This window comes from Pipistrellus hanaki (assembly GCF_964339955.1).
Source record: "Pipistrellus hanaki genome assembly, chromosome: 10".
Lineage (NCBI taxonomy): Eukaryota > Metazoa > Chordata > Mammalia > Chiroptera > Vespertilionidae > Pipistrellus > Pipistrellus hanaki.
In genome coordinates this window covers 51,034,948-51,053,802 of record NC_140512.1, presented here as the reverse complement: position 1 = coordinate 51,053,802, position 18,855 = coordinate 51,034,948, and the positions used below count along the sequence as shown (strand labels likewise).

The 18,855-nt window shown below is 35.7% G+C and overlaps 1 protein-coding gene across 8 annotated transcripts in view; it reads left to right on the top strand.

Moving 5' to 3' along the window:
• Positions 1-18,855, top strand: part of AGBL3 (AGBL carboxypeptidase 3) — a 61,802-nt gene that overhangs the window by 3,629 nt on the left and 39,318 nt on the right. For 2 of the 8 annotated variants that reach the window (XM_084896572.1, XM_084896570.1), the window contains exons 3-5: positions 473-527; positions 3,201-3,386; positions 3,592-5,210. In XM_084896572.1, coding sequence (XP_084752698.1) covers positions 473-527; positions 3,201-3,386; positions 3,592-3,632 — 282 coding nt within the window. In that variant the 3' untranslated portion in view covers positions 3,633-5,210. Of the gene's footprint in view, positions 1-472; positions 528-3,200; positions 3,387-3,591; positions 5,211-6,096; positions 6,150-12,337; positions 12,517-15,597; positions 15,737-17,227; positions 18,008-18,855 lie in introns of those variants that run through there. The other 6 variants (XM_084896567.1, XM_084896568.1, XR_014796108.1 and 3 more) reach the window with 5 other exon arrangements.

Sequence of the window (18,855 nt, the reverse complement as noted above, 5' to 3'; positions counted from 1 at the left end):
GCATCCATGTGAGAGTGGAACATGGACCGGCTCCCTCCTGCACACCCCTTACAGGAGAATCGGGCCTACAACCCAGATGTGCCCTGACCTGGAATGGAACCCACAACCTTTGGATGCATGGGATGGTGCCCAGTGAACTAAGCCACACAGGCCAGGGCTGGGCTTCCTCTCTTTTCGTTACTTTTTCTTCATTTAGATTGTTTTGCTAAGCTTTAAATTTTATTTCTTCCCTACAGTTATTAATATGACCTTATCCTGTGGAAGAAGAGGAATGAAAGATGAAAACTTTAAGGTTTCAGGATATTTGAAGTGTGTGCTTTGAGACCAGTAGCCTATAATAATCCTTTACTTTTTTTCACTAAAGATTAAACACATACACCTAATTCTAAGTACAAACAAGTTGTAAAAAATTTCTGGCTTTGTAAGCTGTTGGATTTTAAAAGAGAAATGTTTTTAAACTCTCTTGTTTTAGGATGAGGATTCCTTCATGAAATTTGAAGAACTCCACCAATGTGCACTTTTAACAGGTTTGAATTTATCCATATATTCTCCCTTCTCTTTATGATATGATATGAGTGGAGGAAAAATAGTAAGATGAGGAAACTAGAACAAAAGTAAGCTTGAATAATATAGGGAATTATTATTCTGTTATTGGATAAGGAGAGATAAATGTATTTACTTTTATAAGAATCTTTTGGAGTTAAAACGTTTAAGATTTGTTTTAGGTAAACCTGATTTTAATGAAAATGGTCAGTAGTTTATAAAGAACTTAATACAAGAATTTACCTTGACATTTCTTTAAATAATCAATTCTTTAAATGCATTTACAGTATAACTGGAGTTATAATGGACACAATGTTTTGGAACTGCATCTTTATTTAAATGAAGTATGCCTATAGAGTTTCCTTAAAGTCATTCATTAGCAAATTTACATGTGCATATGGGCATCTTGATGTATACTTGATTTTTTAGAATTTATACATTTAGAATTGTGCTTTCAAATACACATTAAAATGTTTTCCCCAAATATTCATATATCTATCACAGATATTTTGAAATTGAAGATAAGGCCTTTATTATTTTATTACTGTCTTTTTCACTGCCATCCTAAAGCATATATTCACTTTGGACATAACCACTATTTTCAGTTTGGTTTTTACCCTTCTAGAATTTTTCCTTGCATTTGTACACATATCTATAACCATAGTCATAGAAAATTTGTGACTAAGAAGTTTAAGGACACTCAATAGTAAATAGTTTGCTGAAAAAAATTGTAGTACTATTTTGTGGATTTCCTGCAGCCCTTCTTTTTCTTTTTAAATTTTTAAATAGTCTGTTGGATAAAAAGGAGGAAATTCACTGTTTTAACTAACATTTTCTTGGTTGCTAAGAAATTGAGAATTGTTTCAAATGCTTGTCTATTTATATTCCCTTGTGTTATGAATTGCTCTTTCATAGTAATCCTTGTTAACTTTGTTTATATTGCTTTCATTGTTTGGGATTATTTTAAGGTTGTTTATCATTCGTTTTGGCTCTTTTTTTATACATCTGTTTAAGCTACAAAGGCCCCTACTCTAAGATCATCAATATAATTATCAAAGTTTTCTTCAAATACTTTTTTGTACTTGTTTGAATTTTGGTATTTCATTTCTCTAAAATTTACATTTACAAATCATATGAGTTATGAATCCAATTTTATTTCCTAATTCATAAATAGTTGCCTTACCATTTTTTGAATCATATATAAATTAGACAAAGTGTGATCTACTCACACAGTGGCATACTAGATGCTTAATAACTGTCTGTTGAGTAAATGGATCTATATAACAATCTTGAGAAGTAGCAATGGAAGGTAATATTTCTAATTTACAAGTAGTAAGATTTATGTTCAAAGAGGCCAACCAAAATCATGTAGAAACAAAGTGGTAGAACAGAACTCAGTTTGTCTGAGTCCTAGCCCAGTTATCTGCTCTTACACAGAAATAACCCACAACTAAATCTAGGTTAAAAGCCACGTTTCAGAGGTGGAAAAGCAAGAGGAACCAGTGGGACAAATGGAACCAAGTGTGTAAAAGATAGAGAGAAAACCAGGAAGTGTACCATGATAAAAGACAAGGGACATGATCTTAAGGAAGAGTGATTATCAACATCAAGTTTAGGCCCCAGTTATCCAATTGAAACAGAGACAGCCTCCACACTGTCTACTTGGGACAATTCCATCTTATTCTGTGTGAATTATGTTCCTGGGATTGTGTCACACTAGCCCTAGAATGAGAATTCAAGAAGTTTTAACTGAAAGTTCACTATAACAGCCTTAGAGAATATAGTTCCAGTAGGTGGTGAGGAACTATGGTCTGTGGGTGTAACCTATTAGACAAATAGTTGCCTCAGTGTGATTGAGTTTAAGAAGATTCAACAGTAAACAGTTTGCTAAAAAAAAAAAAATCTGCAAAAAACAAATGCAATCCTATCAAAATTAAAAATGTTTTTGGAATGGCAGTGACAATTAATAATACTATAAATTATAGTATTTGATATCAACAACTTTTCTTTAGCTATTGTGAAGATCAGTTGTTAAAAATTTCTATAGTACTGCCAAAACCGGTTTGGCTCAGTAAATAGAGCGTCGGCCTGCGAATTAAAGGGTCCCAGGTTCAATTCCGGTCAAGGGCATCTACCTTGGTTGCAGGCACATCCCCAGTGGGGGGTGTGCAAGAGGCAGCTGATCGATGATTCTCTCTCATCGATATTTCTAACTCTCTATCCCTTTCTCTCCCACTATGTAAAAAATCAATAAAATATATTTTTTTTTAAATTTCTATAGTACTTTTATTTTTTAAATGCCATAAATTATAAGATATTTATAATTATATCCACAGATATTCACAAATTAATGGTATTGGGGGGGGAAATAATATATTAAAAATTATAGGGATTTGCCCTGGCCAAGTAGCTTAGTTGGTTAGAGCATTATCCTGATACACTAAGGTTCTGGGTTCAATCCTCAGTCAGGGCACAAACAAGAATCAATCACAATAAGTGGATCAATAAATCAGTGTTATTTTCTCTCCCTCTCCGTCTTCTTTCCTCTTCTTCCCTCCCTCCCTTCCTTCTCTCTCTTTCTAGAATCAATTTTAAAAATTATAGCAATTGGAGTTTTGCTTCTTAACACTCATAATTGTGTTTGAATCTTTTTCCAGCTGGCTCCATCACTGACCCATTTTTCCCCCGGACTACGCAGATCCTATTGGAATACCAGCTGGGGAGATGGGTGCCACGCCTTCGTGAGCCACGAGATTTGTATGGTGTCTCTTCTTCTGGTGAACTGAGCCCAACACGGTGGCCGTACCACTGTGAGGTCATTGATGAAAAAGTCCAGCATATTGGTAGGTTCTTTGCAGTGTTGGAGATTTAAACATAAGCAAATTTACTTTGCCAACCTTAATTTTAATGAGAAGACTCCCAGTGTTAGAATAATCATTCAAACAGAAGTATAATATGAGCCATACAGGGGTGGTAAAAAGTAGGTTTGTATGGAACATAATACAATCCTATATAATAAAAGGCTAATATGCAAATTGTCCCCCCCAGGCAGGAATTCCACTGTGTGGGAGCTCGACCTGTCACTATGACTGCACTGCGGCTGCCAACTGGCCTGATCTGGGCCTGATGGGCTCCCCCCAATCCCTGGCCAGCCCCACCCCCAATCGGGCCTCCCCACCCCAATTGGGGCAGGGCTGGCCAGCCACCACCCATAGCCCCTCCCCCTGGCCAGCCAGCTCCCCAGTAGGCCTCAATCACTGGCCAGGCTGAGGGACCCCACCTGTGTATGAATTCATGCACCGGTCCTCTAGTCCTAAATAAAAGGCTAATATGCAAATCCAAACTGTGGAACAACACTATGATGCACACTGACTACCAAGGGGCAGACCCTCAATGCAGGAACTGGGCTCACAGTTGGTGAGCACAGCCGCAGTGGTGGGAGCAGGCCTAAGCCGAGGGATCTTGGGCTGCGAGAGGGCATGGGCTGGGCTGAGGTAGCTCAAATGTCGTGCACTGGGCCTCTAGTGATTAATAAATAATGTACTGTAGACCTACTTTGCCCACCACTTATATGTAATTTTAAATTTTCTAGTAGCCACATTTAAAAAGATTAAAAAGAAACAAGTGGAAGTGATTTCAAAACTATTTTTTATTTAACCCAAATATATCCTAAATATTTTATGTTCTTTTTTTATATGGAGTCTTTGAAAACTGGTGTGCATTTATACTTATATTTCAATTCAATCCAATTTGTTCACAACCTTACCAACACTTATTTTATTGTTGTATTTTTAAATAGCCATCTAGTCCTAGCTGGTTTGGTTCAGTGGATTCAGAGTTGGCCTGTGGACCAAAGGGTTCCAGGTTTGATTTCAACCAAGGGCACGTACTGCGGTTGTGCAGGAGGCAATCAATGGATGTGTTTCTCTCACATGTGATATTTCTGTCTTTCCCTCTTCCACTCTAAAAAATCAATGGAAAGATATCCTCAGGTGAGGATTAAAAAAATAAAATAAAATGTTTAATAAATAGCCATTCTAACATGTGTGAGATATCTCACTGTGATGTTGATTTACATTTCCCTGAGTATCAGTGATGTTGACAGTGCAATCTCTATCAAAATCTCAATGCCACTTTTTCATAGGAATAGAAAAACAACTATAAAATTTATATAAAGCCACAAAAGCTTCCAAACAGCCAAATCAATCTTGAGAAAGAAAAGCAAAGCTGAAGTCATGACACTTTCTGATTTCAAAGTATATTACAAAACCATAGTGATCAAAACAGTATGGTACTGGTATAAAGACAGACATACAGACCTAGAAAGTCCAAAAGTAAATCCACATATATATGTTCAACTGATCTTTGACAAGACTGTCAAGAATGCACAATGGAGAAAGGATAGTCTCTTCAACAAATGTTGAGAAAATTTAATATTCACATGCAAAATATGAAATTGGACCCTGGTCTTACACCATACAAAGAAACTCAAACTAGAAGTATATTGAAGACTTGAACATAAGACCTGAAACTGTAAAACTACAAGAAAACATAGGGGGAAAGCTTCATAAAATTGTTCTCGGCAATGATATCATGGATATGACACCAAAAGCACAAGTAACAAAAGCAAAACTAAACAAGTGGGACAACAAAAAGCTTCTGCACAACAAAGGCAACCTGTGGATAGGAAAATTATTTGCAAACTATATTTCTGATGAGTTAATCTCTAAAATATATAAGGAATTTCTACAACTCAATAGTAAACTCATAACCAGATTTTAAAAATGGACTAAGGACTTGAATGGATGTCTTTTCAAAGAAGACACAAATGACCAACAGATATATTTATTGACTTTTTATGTAAACTGATAAAATTCTTTGCCATTTTGTTGTTGGTTGAATTTTTTGTTTTCTTCTTGATCTCTAAATGCTCTCTATATATTCATGAGATTAGCTTAATGTTATGTATGTTGCATACTTTTTCTCAGTTTGTCATTTGCCTTTTGTCTTTCTCATGCAGAAAATTTTAATTTTTATGTAATCATTTTGTCTATCATTTTTCTGTCTTCTGGATTTTGAAAATCTCATGTTTCTGTTAGCACATTTCAAGTTATATTTTTTTGTGATTAAAATTTTTTATCATCAGGAATCATTTCGATGCAAGAAGTGAGCTCCCAATCCAGTTCTGTTATCTTATCTATCCTGTTATTCCAACAAAATTATTAAATAATTTTTTCTCTACTGATTGGCAATGCCACAATTATTATATATTCAATTCCTAATCCTGATTTTGAATTATTTCTATTCCACTAACCTGTCTACTCATATGATGGCTCAAAACCTTTAATGCTTAATTTTTAAAACTATACATTTTGTTAGGTGGTAAACTTAGTTCCCCATCATTCTTTTTATTCTTTTAAAAAATTTTCTAACTTCTTGGCTTATTATATTTCACCTTATTGTATGTATTTCTATATGAAACTTAAAATAAGCTTTCCTAGTTGTCCCAAAATTAATACTGGTAACTTTATTGTGATCACATTACATTTGTAGATTAAGCAAGAGCGACATCTTTACAATATTGCATCTTCCTAACCAAGAACAAGGTATGTTTCATGATTTACCCTAGTTTTCCTTTATCTTCCTTAGTATAATTTTAAATTTTTTTCTTGCACTATTTCTAAGTTTTATTGTTAGGTATTTTATTTTGTTACTTTAAATAAAATCTTTATTGCATATTATTTTCTAACTTGTTTTGTAGAGGAAAGTTAAGTTTTGTGTATTAATTTTGAAACCACCCAACTCTTATTTCTAGTTTTTTTTTAAGTTATTGCATATGTGCTTTTATACAATTATATCATCAAACAGAAATGTAATTAAATCTCCTCGTTTTGTATATCATACTTCTTTTTCTTGACTGAATGCATTGACTAGTATTTTCAAAAAACATTTAAAGTTTTATATTCATCTTGTTCTTTATTTTCATGGGAGTGTTTTCTCTTTAAGCAAAATATTGGCTCATGGGTTGAATTAAATTTGCTTTTGACTTTATTAAGGAAGTATTCTTTATTATTAAGAAAATTTATTCTTAATTATTAAGAAAATTTACCCAGAAATAATTATTAAATTTTATTAAATGACTTTCAATATTTACAGAGAGAGTATCATAAGGTTCTCATATGATACATTAAAATAGATGTATTTTAACTCTCACTGGAGGATGTTTTCATTAATTTTAGAGAGAGAGGAAGAGGGAAAGGGATGGAGGAGAGGGGGAGAAGAGAGTGGGAGAGAGAGACAGAGAGAAAGAGAAACATCGATTGGCTGTCTCCCTAAAATGTCCCAACCAGCGATCGAGCCTGTAACCTAGGTATGTTGCCATGTGCCCTGACCATTTGATGCATTGGACAATGTTCCAACCAACTGAGCCATCTGGCCATGGAATGAACTGCTGTTAGTCATTGTGTATTATTTTGTGTGTTGCTAAAGTCTATTTGCTAATATATAGGATTTTTGCTTTAATATAATACTCATAAGTAAGATGATTTATGTTTTTCTAACTTTTGTACTTTTTTAGATTTTAGTATAAATATTATTCAAAATTCTTCCTTCCTTGTAGAAGAATTTCTCCTATTCTAGAACAGTTTGAATAACACTGTAATTAACTGTTTTTTTGAAAGTTTGATAGAATTCGCCTAAAACAGTCTGGACATATTTGTTATTGTTATTTTAGATATACATAGAATATTTTTTTGTAAAACTTATCTTCTTTGTTAGTTCTGTTTAAATGTCCTATTTCTTTTAGGGACAGTTTTGATTATTTGTATTTTCCTATAAAAATAATGCTTTTATGCAGAACTTTTCATTCATTTACAAAGATTTGGTCAAAGTATTCTCTTGTAATTGTTATACTATCCTTTGACATTTTGGGATTTTCCCCCTCTGTTATCATGTTTTTGTTAAGTATTTGTACATTCTTATTTTCCTCTCCCCTGAATATGTTAATGGATGTAATTATCTTGTTAGTTTTTTTAAAGAATCAATGTTTAATTATATTAGTTCTGTTGTACTGTTTTCTTATTCATTAATTTTTAATTTTTTATTTATCTGACTCATTGAGGGTTTTTTTAACTTTTTGTTTCCTAATATTTTATTATGAAAAAGTTTAAATAGAGAGAGAATTTGAAAGGATTGTACAGGAACACCCACACTCACCAGCTAGATTCTTATTAACTAGAGGCTCGATGCATAAAATTCATGCAAGAGTAGGCCTTTCTTCCCCCAGCTAATGGCACCAGCTACCCTCTGGCACCCAGGACTCGGGCTTCCCTTGCAGCCCCAGCTTTGTCTGGAAACTCGTCCGGGAGCACGTCCAGTCTAATTAACATGTAATGCTTTTATTATTATAGATTATTTGCCATATTTCTTGATCACATTTATAGCCAACTATCTACCCCTCTCTCTATCCATCAGACCATCTTAATTTTTATTTATTTCAAAATAAGTTGCAGTCATCCTTATAGTCCAGCTTTAAATGTTTTAGCATGTAGCCGAAACCAGTTTGGCTCAGTGGGTAGAGTGTCGGCCTGCGGACCGGAAGGTCCCAGGTTCGATTTTGGTCAAGGGCATGTACCTTGGTTGCGGGCACATCCCCAGTAGGGCGTGTGCAAGAGGCAGCTGATCGATGATTCTCTCTCATTGATGTTTCTAACTCTCTATCCCTCTCTCTTCCTCTCTGTAAAAAATCAATAAAATATATTTTTAAATAAATAAATAAATGTTTTAGCATGTATTTTAGCTAGAATTTAATCCTGTTTTATTATTATGTTTTTAGGTAAATTTTATATTCAATGAAATGTGTGAATCTAAGTGTACCAGTCAATGAATTTTAGGAAATGCATATATCTGTGTAGTCCAAACCCCTACTATACAATATAGAACATTATCATTATAATCACTTAAACATTTTAAATATTACTTGTATGCTTAAAACTATATAATGCTAATAAAAGAAATCAAAGAATATTTGAATAAATCAAGAAATGTACTATGTTCATGGATTAGAAAACTCAATTTAGTAAAGGTGTCAGTTCTCCTGAAATGGATAGGTTCTAGGCAATTTCTATCAAGATTTTTTTGTAGATGTAGAGAAGATTGTTCTAAAATTTATATGGAAAAGTAAAGGAACTGAAAGTAACTAAAACAATTTTGAAAAGAAACATAAAATTGGAGGAATCAGCCTATGTGATTTCAAGGCCTTTTATATAGCTATTGTATTGTCAAAGCCCTGTCGTATTGGTGGAGAGATATGCATAGATCAGTGGAAGAAGAGAACCCAGAAACCGAAACACACAAATATGTCTCAACTGATTTTTTGCAAAGGTGCAAAAGCAATTCAATGAAGAAAAGTTAGCATTTTCATCAAATGATAAACATCCATAGGGCAAAAAAAGAAAAAGAAAAAATGAACTTGAATTTAAGTCTAATGCTTTATAAGAAAAATTAATTCAGACTGGATCACAGGCTTAAATGTAGCATAAAATTATAAAACTTTAAATTAAGAGAAAATATTTTCAATCAAAAGCTAAGCAAGTTCTTAGAATTGACACCGAAAACATAATAAAATGAAAAATTGATAAGTTGGACTTCATCAATATTGAAAACTTTTATAAGAGATCTTAAGAGGAAGAAGAAAAACAAAGGGTAACATATATTACATGCCAACTGATTCTGCTCTTTTTTATGAGGAAAACAGCTTTCCCAAAAAAATTTCACCAGTAATCTTTGTACATCTCCTTTATATTATGTGATTACTCTTAGCCACAGGGAAGCTTGGAAAATTGGGGTCTTTAATGAATCTCATGCCACCCTCATACAGATTTTTTGTCATAAAAGCAAACAAGAAGTCAAATATTGGGAGGGCAACTAGAAGTGTATGCAACAACTGCAATTTAGCAGGTCCTTCTATTCCTAAACATTCTTTTGTTCATGTAACAGTGAATAAACTTGAACTAATATTTGAGGCTGGCAATTATCCTGGTAATTAAAGTCACGCAGTCTGCCCTATGGCAAATATTCATCTTTGATATCAACCTCTTAAGACAAAATTAAGTGGCTCCTTAGCACTACTGTACTTTCAATGTGCTGAGAAGCCTTTTGGAGGAACACCTACATTTTGTATATCCTTGGCAAGAAGTATGCAAAAGCTTTCTGGCAGATAACTCAAATGCAAAAGAAAATCACCATGATTGAGAACACTTAAAGGCTTGAATAGTCTAAAATGTATGTAACTGTCCTAAGAAGCCTGTGCCAGAAATCTAGGAGTACGTATGTAATTATCAAATTAAATGAGAACCAGATATAGACTAATAAATGATGTCAATGAGTTAGATAATTTAGCTGTGACAGACAAATGCCTGGAAAGACAAGACTTCTAAAACTGATTCAAGAGGAAATAGAAAACATAATAGATATATAGTAAGTAGAGAGATTGAATTAGTAATAGAATACCCACAAAAAGCCCAAACTCAGATAGATTCATTGCTGAATTCTACCAAACACTTAATGTTTGGAACAGTCTACCAAAATTCCTACCAGTTTTTCACAAACTTTTCCAAAAATAGGAGAGGAGGGAAAACTTTAGGACACCAGTATTACCCTGTATACAAAGCCAAAACAAGATATCACAAGAAAACTACAAACCAATATGTATTATGGATATAGATGCAAATTTTCTCAACAAAATACTATTCAACTGAATCTAGCAACACGTAAAAAGAATTATTCAACATGACCAAGTAGAATTTATCCAGAAATTCAAGGTTAGTTTAGCATTCAAAAATCAAGTAACGTAATTGATGTAATGAAATAATTAATGTAATATAGCATATCAATAGAATAAAAAACAAAAAATACAGGTATATCTTCTCAATAGCTACAGAAAAAGTATTATTTAAAATCCAGCACCCTCTCCTGGAGAAAACTGCTGACTTTGAAGCTTTGTAACTTCTGGAGCCTGAATTATCTGGCCTTGGTTTTTGGTTACTAAAGGAAACAATCTTTTGAGTCCTAAGAACCAAAAAAATGCTCACCATATATTGACCCAATGCTGATGTTACAGGATTCCCTGCTCTCCTAGTTTTGATGAGCCAGCCTTGTGAAATTAATGGCTGGAATACTGCTAACTTCTGGAAACTGCTGCAGCTGAGAGAGAGATCATGGATATCTTGACATCAATGTTTTAATCTATGCTTTCTCTGTAGCTAAACTTGACCCCAATTAATTATGTCAGATATACGTATGTTGCTAAAGCAGTTGTATACATAATCCCCAAAATGTTTGTCCAGTGACACTTCTTTATTACCACCAAATTGTTTTTTTATTATTATTATTGTCTCAATGACTATATTCAGGATCATGGAGGCTAACTCCCTCTGTAGGAATATATTTATTACCTGAACCAAGCCACACACAAGTCTGACATACGTAAGCCAAAAATAAGAGTAGAATAATGAGTCGTCACCAAATTCTTGTTCTAAAAGGTGGGAACAAATAGGGTAGTTGGACTGTGAAGTTATTTTCTCCAAATAGATCGTAGTCAAAGATAAACTATGCACTTGGTCCTAAAAATAATGAAGGAAAGGAAAGCTGGTATAGCTAAAGAAGATGTTGGGGAGAGGGGGGGAGTCTAAGGAGAGCCTTTCTTTGGGGAGACAGTAATGTTGATGTTGCAAGGGTTCAGGAAGTCCCTGTTTGGGCGCCATTAATATCAGGGTTCTTTTTCCAGCATTACAAAGGGTTCAGCAATCTGGAAAAAGGCTGTGCATAGATTAAATAAGAGTCCAGAGACGAAAGATAATTTTGAAAGGCATTGGGGGTCAGAGGAGCTTCAGCTAAAGGAACTAAAATTTTTCCTTATCTCAGGACCCTTGCTTTTTATTAACACAATTTGTTCTAAGGCAAGGTAGAGATAATATGCTTCAAAGGGTACAGAAGCATTGTCAGATTGGGGAATAGCCTACAGCTGTTCAGATGTTTGGCCAACATGAGGCAATAATATGTAGATTAAGATGCCCTGAGCTGTCTGGCAGCAAACAATCATCCTATTCAGGTTTTGGGGAATTGCCTTTCAGTCTTTCCAACAGGTGATTACATATGTGACTCAGCCCTTGTTAAGCACCCAAGTTTCATAAACCTTTTGATGAAATTCTTATAATTATGACATGCTGGAATTGGCTTCCGGCAAGACAGAAGACACTTGAACATGTTTATAAGCTTAGGAGACAATCATCATCAGGCAAGATGCTGAAGATGAAGGGGAAGGGAGAATAAAAGATGGAGCAAGATTCCCAGAGGTGGGCCAGAAAGATATCAAGTGCACAGGAGAAATAGAAACTTAGTATAAAAATCTATGACACTAAATAATGAAATATTGACTATAATGATTTAGAATAGGGGTGTCGAACTCAATCAGAGAAGGGGCCAAAATCTAAAATCCAGCCTAAATCGCGGGCCGAATGGTTTACTGAACAGTCATAAACTGACAATGTCATAAACTGACGGCGGAGTGCAGTGATGACAGCGCGGTGCGGGCCACATTGCAAGGCCTGGCGGGCTGGATTTGGCCCGCGGGCCTTGTGTTTGACACATGTGATTTAGAACAAGGTGCCAGTGAAATGTTATGGGTTTTGTTATAATGTGACAATGTTCATTACTGCCAGTGAATCCTTGGTAAAATCCAGCCCCTCACAAAACTATAAAATTTAGCCTAGATCTATCAGTAAACAACTTAAAATGTATAATAAAATATCCTGTTTTATCTTTGTCACATTCAAATAATGTATTCTCTTTTATATACATATATAGATTCAACTCCTCCTTATTCTGAGCCAGTGTACATCCCAACAGGCCTAGAGACCGAACCCATTTATTCAAACTCCAAGGAAGATACAGTAGTTTATCTAGCTGAAGATGGTGGGTACATAATGAAATATGTTGCTATACAAATGTAATTTGGTACCTGGGCTAATCTCTTAGTTATATTTGTTTTGCTGATTATAGTAGAAATTGCAGATTACCAGGAAATCCCTGTCCCCATAAAAATGTTTGGTTAAGCCCTCGCCGGTATGGCTCAGTGGATAGGGCAACGGCCCGCATACTGAAGGGTTCCACTCAAAGGCACGTACTTTGATTGCAGACTTGATTATGTGTAGGAGGCAAGCAATCAATATGTCTCTCTCTCTCATCAATGTTGTTCTCTCACTGTCTCTCTCCCTCCACTGTCTCTAAAAATCAATGGAAAAATATCCTCGGGTGAGGATTAACATATATATATGGTTATTATTGATCCAAATGTTGATTTGGTGCTAATTATATTAAGGTTTATTTCAGTTCATGTAAAGTTACTTTAAAATAAAACATCAAACTGGCCATTAGAATGGGGTTATATTTAGAAGGAATTAAGCTTCACATCAGTTTTCAAAGGTAAATCCAGTGGGGTGCTCTGCAACTATTGTTGCCTCTCAATTGACAGGTCATTTTCATGCAGTTTTTCAGATGTGTGGGTTTTCTTTTTTTTCCATTTCATGCCAATTTGATGTGATTCCTATCTTAAAAGAGGAACGCTCCCACAATAAAATTAATCTATGATATAGCTCAGAAGGGTGATCTGTATTAATACTTTGAGAACTCCAGTAATCAAAAGCTTATATCCACTTTGTGATAGAATATGCTGATGATCAAACATAGACATTTCAGCCTTTATCCTAAACTGTGCTACTCCTAATACACCAACATGAGGAAGTCTGGGACTCCAGCACAATGTCACCATCAGAGTTCTATGTCTTACAGTAGATGTTAGATACCTTCCAGGGAACATACGTGTTTTATTTAAAGGGCTGGCAAAACAGATAAATTCAAAGGGATTATTTCCTGTACAAGCTGTGATTCTAGAATTTACTCACATATTTTTTAACAGCTGGAGTGAGAGAAGCACCTCTGATTTTTCTATTTGATTTCAAATATTTTTGTGACTAAACTTTCGAATATTTGCATGGCTAGTAGTAGAACTTCCACACATAACTTAAATGAGATCTAATAAAAAATTGAAATAGTCAGGGTCTTGTTGGGAATTGGATTAATTTGTATTAGTTCAGTGAAAGTATAACTTAGAATGGACAGAGTTAAGGGAACCAACCAAGGGATGGTGAAGCAACATAAGACTATCAACAGAGGAGAACTATTGCATTTTCTTGACCTGGAAGGATAAATTGACAGATAATTGTTGGACCTGTGGCCGTTGGACAGGGAAGTCCCCAAACAACTGGCTATATAGAATTCTGGTGGACAATTTTTCTTTCAAAGATGTATTTCTTTAAATGTACGTTCCAATGTCAGCCATAATTTATATCATTGTGCCCTATTTATGGTGTGCCTTTTGTTTCTGGCTATTTTCAGCAAACTAAGTTTGGCCTAGATTTGATTATCTTTATATTTATTCTGCATGGAGTTCACTGATCTTATTGGATCCATTGATTAATAGAGTGCTTTCCCCCACCCCCTTTGAGAATTTTTCAACCATTATTTCTTCATATATTTGTCTATATTATTCTTTCTTTTCTGCCCTTTGGAATTCCAATTACATATATGTTGGATTTCTAGCTGTGTGTCACATGTCCCTGGATCTTTGTTGATTTTATTTTTGTCCTCCTCTGTCCTTGAGTTTTTATTTTTAAGTTCACAGTCTTTCTTCTGCAATCCTTAGTATGTCTTTTAAACCCATCCAATAAATATTTCATTTCAATTATTGCTTTTTTATTTCTAGAATTTCCATTTGCTTTTCTTAATAGTTTCCATTTATATTAATCAGCTTCTTATTATCTCCATCTTTTCCTTTAAACCTTTAAACATGTTTTCTGAGTCCTTTGTAAATCCCATCTAAATTGTCTTCAAGGTGTATGTGTGTGTTTCATTATGGATCATACTTCCCTGCTTCTCTGCATGCTTTGTAACTTTTTTATCATATGCAAGACATTGTGAAAGATATGTTGTAGGAGTCTATATTATTTTTATATTATTTTTAAAACTTACATTGAATTTTGTTCTGGTAGGCAGCTAAATTGCTGGTAGGTGATTCTGCATCTTACAGGCTGGTTTTATTTATTTGTTTGTTTATTTATTTATTTATTTTGTAGGGCCGATTTATTTTCATTTTGCCTTAGTACTAGGTCATGGCGTTGACTCTTAGATGTGGTTCTTATGCCTAAAGTGCAGCTTTTCTAGTGTCACGATGAAATGTCTGAGGAGCTTAGTGAAATATTTCCACTCTAAGTATGTTGTAATTCCAGTATATTCTGAAATTGTATATCCTTTATTATCTCACCCCTAATGGCACTCTTTCCTACCTTGCTTATTCTCATCCTCTGCTTACACAGCCAAGCCCTCAGCAGAGGACTCGGGAAAAACCATATAGACTGTTGAGACCCTCCCTCTATGTAACTGTCTTTTCTCTGTGCCCTGCCTCACAAATCCTAGCAGCCCCGAGCAACAATCTTGCCTCCTCAGCCCAGCAAGACTGTTACACGCTTCATAAATGCCTCCTTCCTGAGGTGTGGTTAGAAAGTACTCACAGGAAGAAAGCCAAGAGTAAGCATGGGCTTACTTGGTGTATTTATCTTTTTTTCAAGAATCCTATATAGTTCTGGTCTATGTGTTGTTCAAAAATATGGGGGGGGGAAATTAGCTCATATTTTTTGTCCAGTTTTGTAGTCATTCATAGTAAAAGGTCAAGTTCAGAATCAATTATTTCATATAACCAGAAGCAGAATGAGTATTTTAATGTGAGTAGCATAAGAGTCTATTTTAGGCATTGTTTTTCTTATCTAAGTACTCTTAAATTTTCTTGCTTCAACATAAATCTATATATTGGTATCAAATTTCTTTACAAATTAAAATTCTTAGTGACCCTTCACTTAATGCTGTAGCTACAAGCTCTATGCAGAATAGCCTATACTTTAGGCATGGCTTGATATCTTTATGGCCTGTTTCTCTCATCAGCTTACAAAGAGCCGTGTTTTGTGTATTCTCGCGTTGGGGGCAACCGAACAGCCCTGAAGCAGCCTGTGGATGATTGTGACAGCACTCTGATGTTTGAAGCAAGGTTTGAGAGTGGTAATCTACAGAAGGTAGTCAAAGTGTAGGTTTTAATTATGTTTATTTGAGGAGCTAGACCATCAACTGTTTATTAGTTTCTGTATTTTGTACATTATAATGTTAGTATCCCTCACTGAACTTAACTCCTTGAAGTATAGATGATAGAGATTATCTTGGGGGGGTATATGAAAGGTTCAAATAATTTTGAAAATTATGACTTAAAGTAAGCAGATTTCTGTATTTTCAGTATGCCAGTATGAATTCTCTCTCTCTCTCTCTCTCTCTCTCTCTCTCTCTCTCTCTCTCTCTCTCTCTCTCACACACACACACACACACACACACACACACTCACAGTGCATGGTGCTGAGGAACAGAAATTACTTGGTAAAGAAAAAAGTCACAACTAACCAAGTAAGTTTGATATATGTATATATTATAAATAATACACAGTAAGTTATTTTAGCCTTTATATAAGTACTAGAGGCCCAGTGCATGAAAATTCATGCACTGGAGAGGGGGTACCTCAGCCTGGCCTGCCCCTTCTCATAGTTTGGGAGCCCTCAGGGGCAGAAGGAAACCTGGTGATCAGGGTAAGGTGATGCTCCCTCATACCTCTGCTGCTGCCACTGCCAACAGCACAAGCCTCTGCCGGCCCTGGTTACCTGAGCCTCGAGTGGCTGTGGATGGTTGGGCAGCCGCCATCCAAGGCTTGCCTGTGCCTTGGGCCACGTTGGGCAGCTGCAGGACTGAGGAGACTGGGGGACTCTAGAGGCAGGCGTGCAGAGTGGCCGGGCCTGCTTGGTGCCAGGCCCAGCCTTACTGTGCACCGGCCAACCCAGTGGGGCTGAGGGGACTGGGCACCACCATCTTGTGGCTGTGGGCACTGCCATCTTTGAGGATATTAGCATATTCCCTGCTTATTGGCTGAGGGCACCACTATCTTTGAGGGCAGGGCCATAATTAGCATATTCCCTCTTTATTAGATGGGATTCTGAATGACTCAGTATGGGAGATACAAATAGTGATCAGATATCATCCTCAAAGTATTTACAATTTTATAATCTGTTGGTCATATTAATGTCTATTTATTTTTAAATATTCTCAATAATAGTTATATCAGATCCCTAGAATTGGAATCTAATAGAAAACAAATATATATCTGAAGTAAAAAAGAAACATTGGACTTTAACTCAGTTTTAAGAACTCTTTAATCATTTTTTATAGGAAACAATTGGAGTGAAAATACAATTTTTATCAAATCTCATTTTATGTTCTCTCTTCAGTAATAATAAAAAGGCTTTACAATAACGCATAGAAACAGTTTCATATCCAATAAAAGGAAATTTCAAAACTTTTATCTTTTTCAATTAATTTCCTGCTATTTAGAATATTTGCTTAAATAAACATTGTCCAACCACCAGACCCCCAAAAAACTTTTTGTGAATATATAAAAATAATTTTCCTTATTTATTTAAAACCAAATGTCATTTTTACATTTTTATGTGCTTTTCCCCCTTTCTTTCTTATGTATTAGGGCAGAATATGAATACCAGTTAACTGTGCGCCCTGACCTCTTCACAAATAAGCACACCCAGTGGTACTATTTCCAAGTCACTAATACCCAAGCAGAAATAGCCTACAGATTCACTATTATCAATTTTACCAAGCCTGCTAGTCTTTACAACCGGGGTATGCGCCCACTGTTTTATTCTGAAAAAGAGGCCAAAACTAATAACATTGGCTGGAGGAGAATAGGAGAGCAAATCAAGTATTACAGGAACAACCCCGGGCAAGACGGGCGCCATTATTTCTCTCTCACGTGGACCTTTCAGTTTCCACACAGCAACGATACCTGCTACTTTGCTCACTGCTATCCGTACACGTACACCAACCTGCAAGAATACCTTTCTAGCATCAACAATGACCCAGTACGGTCAAAGTTTTGTAAAATACGTGTCTTGTGCCACACAATCGCTAGGAACATGGTGTACATTTTAACGATCACTACCCCCTTGAAGAACGCTGACTCGAGAAAACGAAAAGCCGTGATTTTGACGGCGAGGGTCCATCCGGGAGAAACCAACAGCTCGTGGATCATGAAAGGCTTCCTGGACTTTATCTTAGGCAGCTCACGGGACGCGCAGCTGCTTCGGGACACGTTCATCTTCAAGGTGGTACCCATGCTGAATCCCGATGGTGTGATTGTAGGAAACTACCGGTGTTCCTTAGCTGGACGGGACTTAAACCGTAACTACACCTCTCTCCTGAAGGAATCGTTCCCTTCGGTGTGGTATACCCGGAACATGATCCACAGGTAAAATGAGCCTCTCTGCTTATTTAGTAACCCTGGGAGTAAGAATTTTGGTCCCACAATCCCACTCTTATTAACTCTCCATTTTCTTAAGGTAGTTTGACTATACCTACTTAATTTTCCCTGCATTCTTCCTAACTCGGCTCCTGTGCTTTTCTGGCATTATGCCACTGGATTCACTAACCTTTCATTAAATAATGATCCCGACTCTAGGACATTATAATGGCTCCGTGAAACTAATGGTTTGCATATCCCATATTTGATTTCTTGCTAAAGCTGATGGTAGCATCGATGTTTACTTTGGGATCCTTGAATACCTTATATGTGGAAATTAATTACATCTCATAAAGCCTTCTGGTACTACGTTGATCATATATTGCTTTATGATGAGTCTTTTGATTAAGAGGTTACATAGTTATTTAAATTTTTCATAAATACTATTCTTATTTGTTCCTCGAAAAATTGGACAGCTTTAAATTTTCCTAAGAATTCAGAATAGTAAAATCCCCATAATATTTAAAATTGTTGTTGAAAGACTAGTTAAGTGTATGGAGCTGGAGTTAAACATATCAGATTGGAATCCCTGTTATATCACTTGCTGTGTGACCTTGAGCAATTTAAAAATAAATCTATCCCCAGCTGGTTTGGTTCAATGGATAGAGCGTCGGCCTGCAGACTGAAGGATCCTGGGTTCGGGCATGGGTCTCAGTTGCAGGCTTCTTCCCAGCTTAGGCCCTGGTCAGGGCACATGGAGGAGGCAACCAATTGATGTGTTCCTCTCCCATTGATATTTCTCTCTGTCTTTCCCTTCTCTCTCACTCTCTCTAAGAAATCAATGGAAAAAATATCCT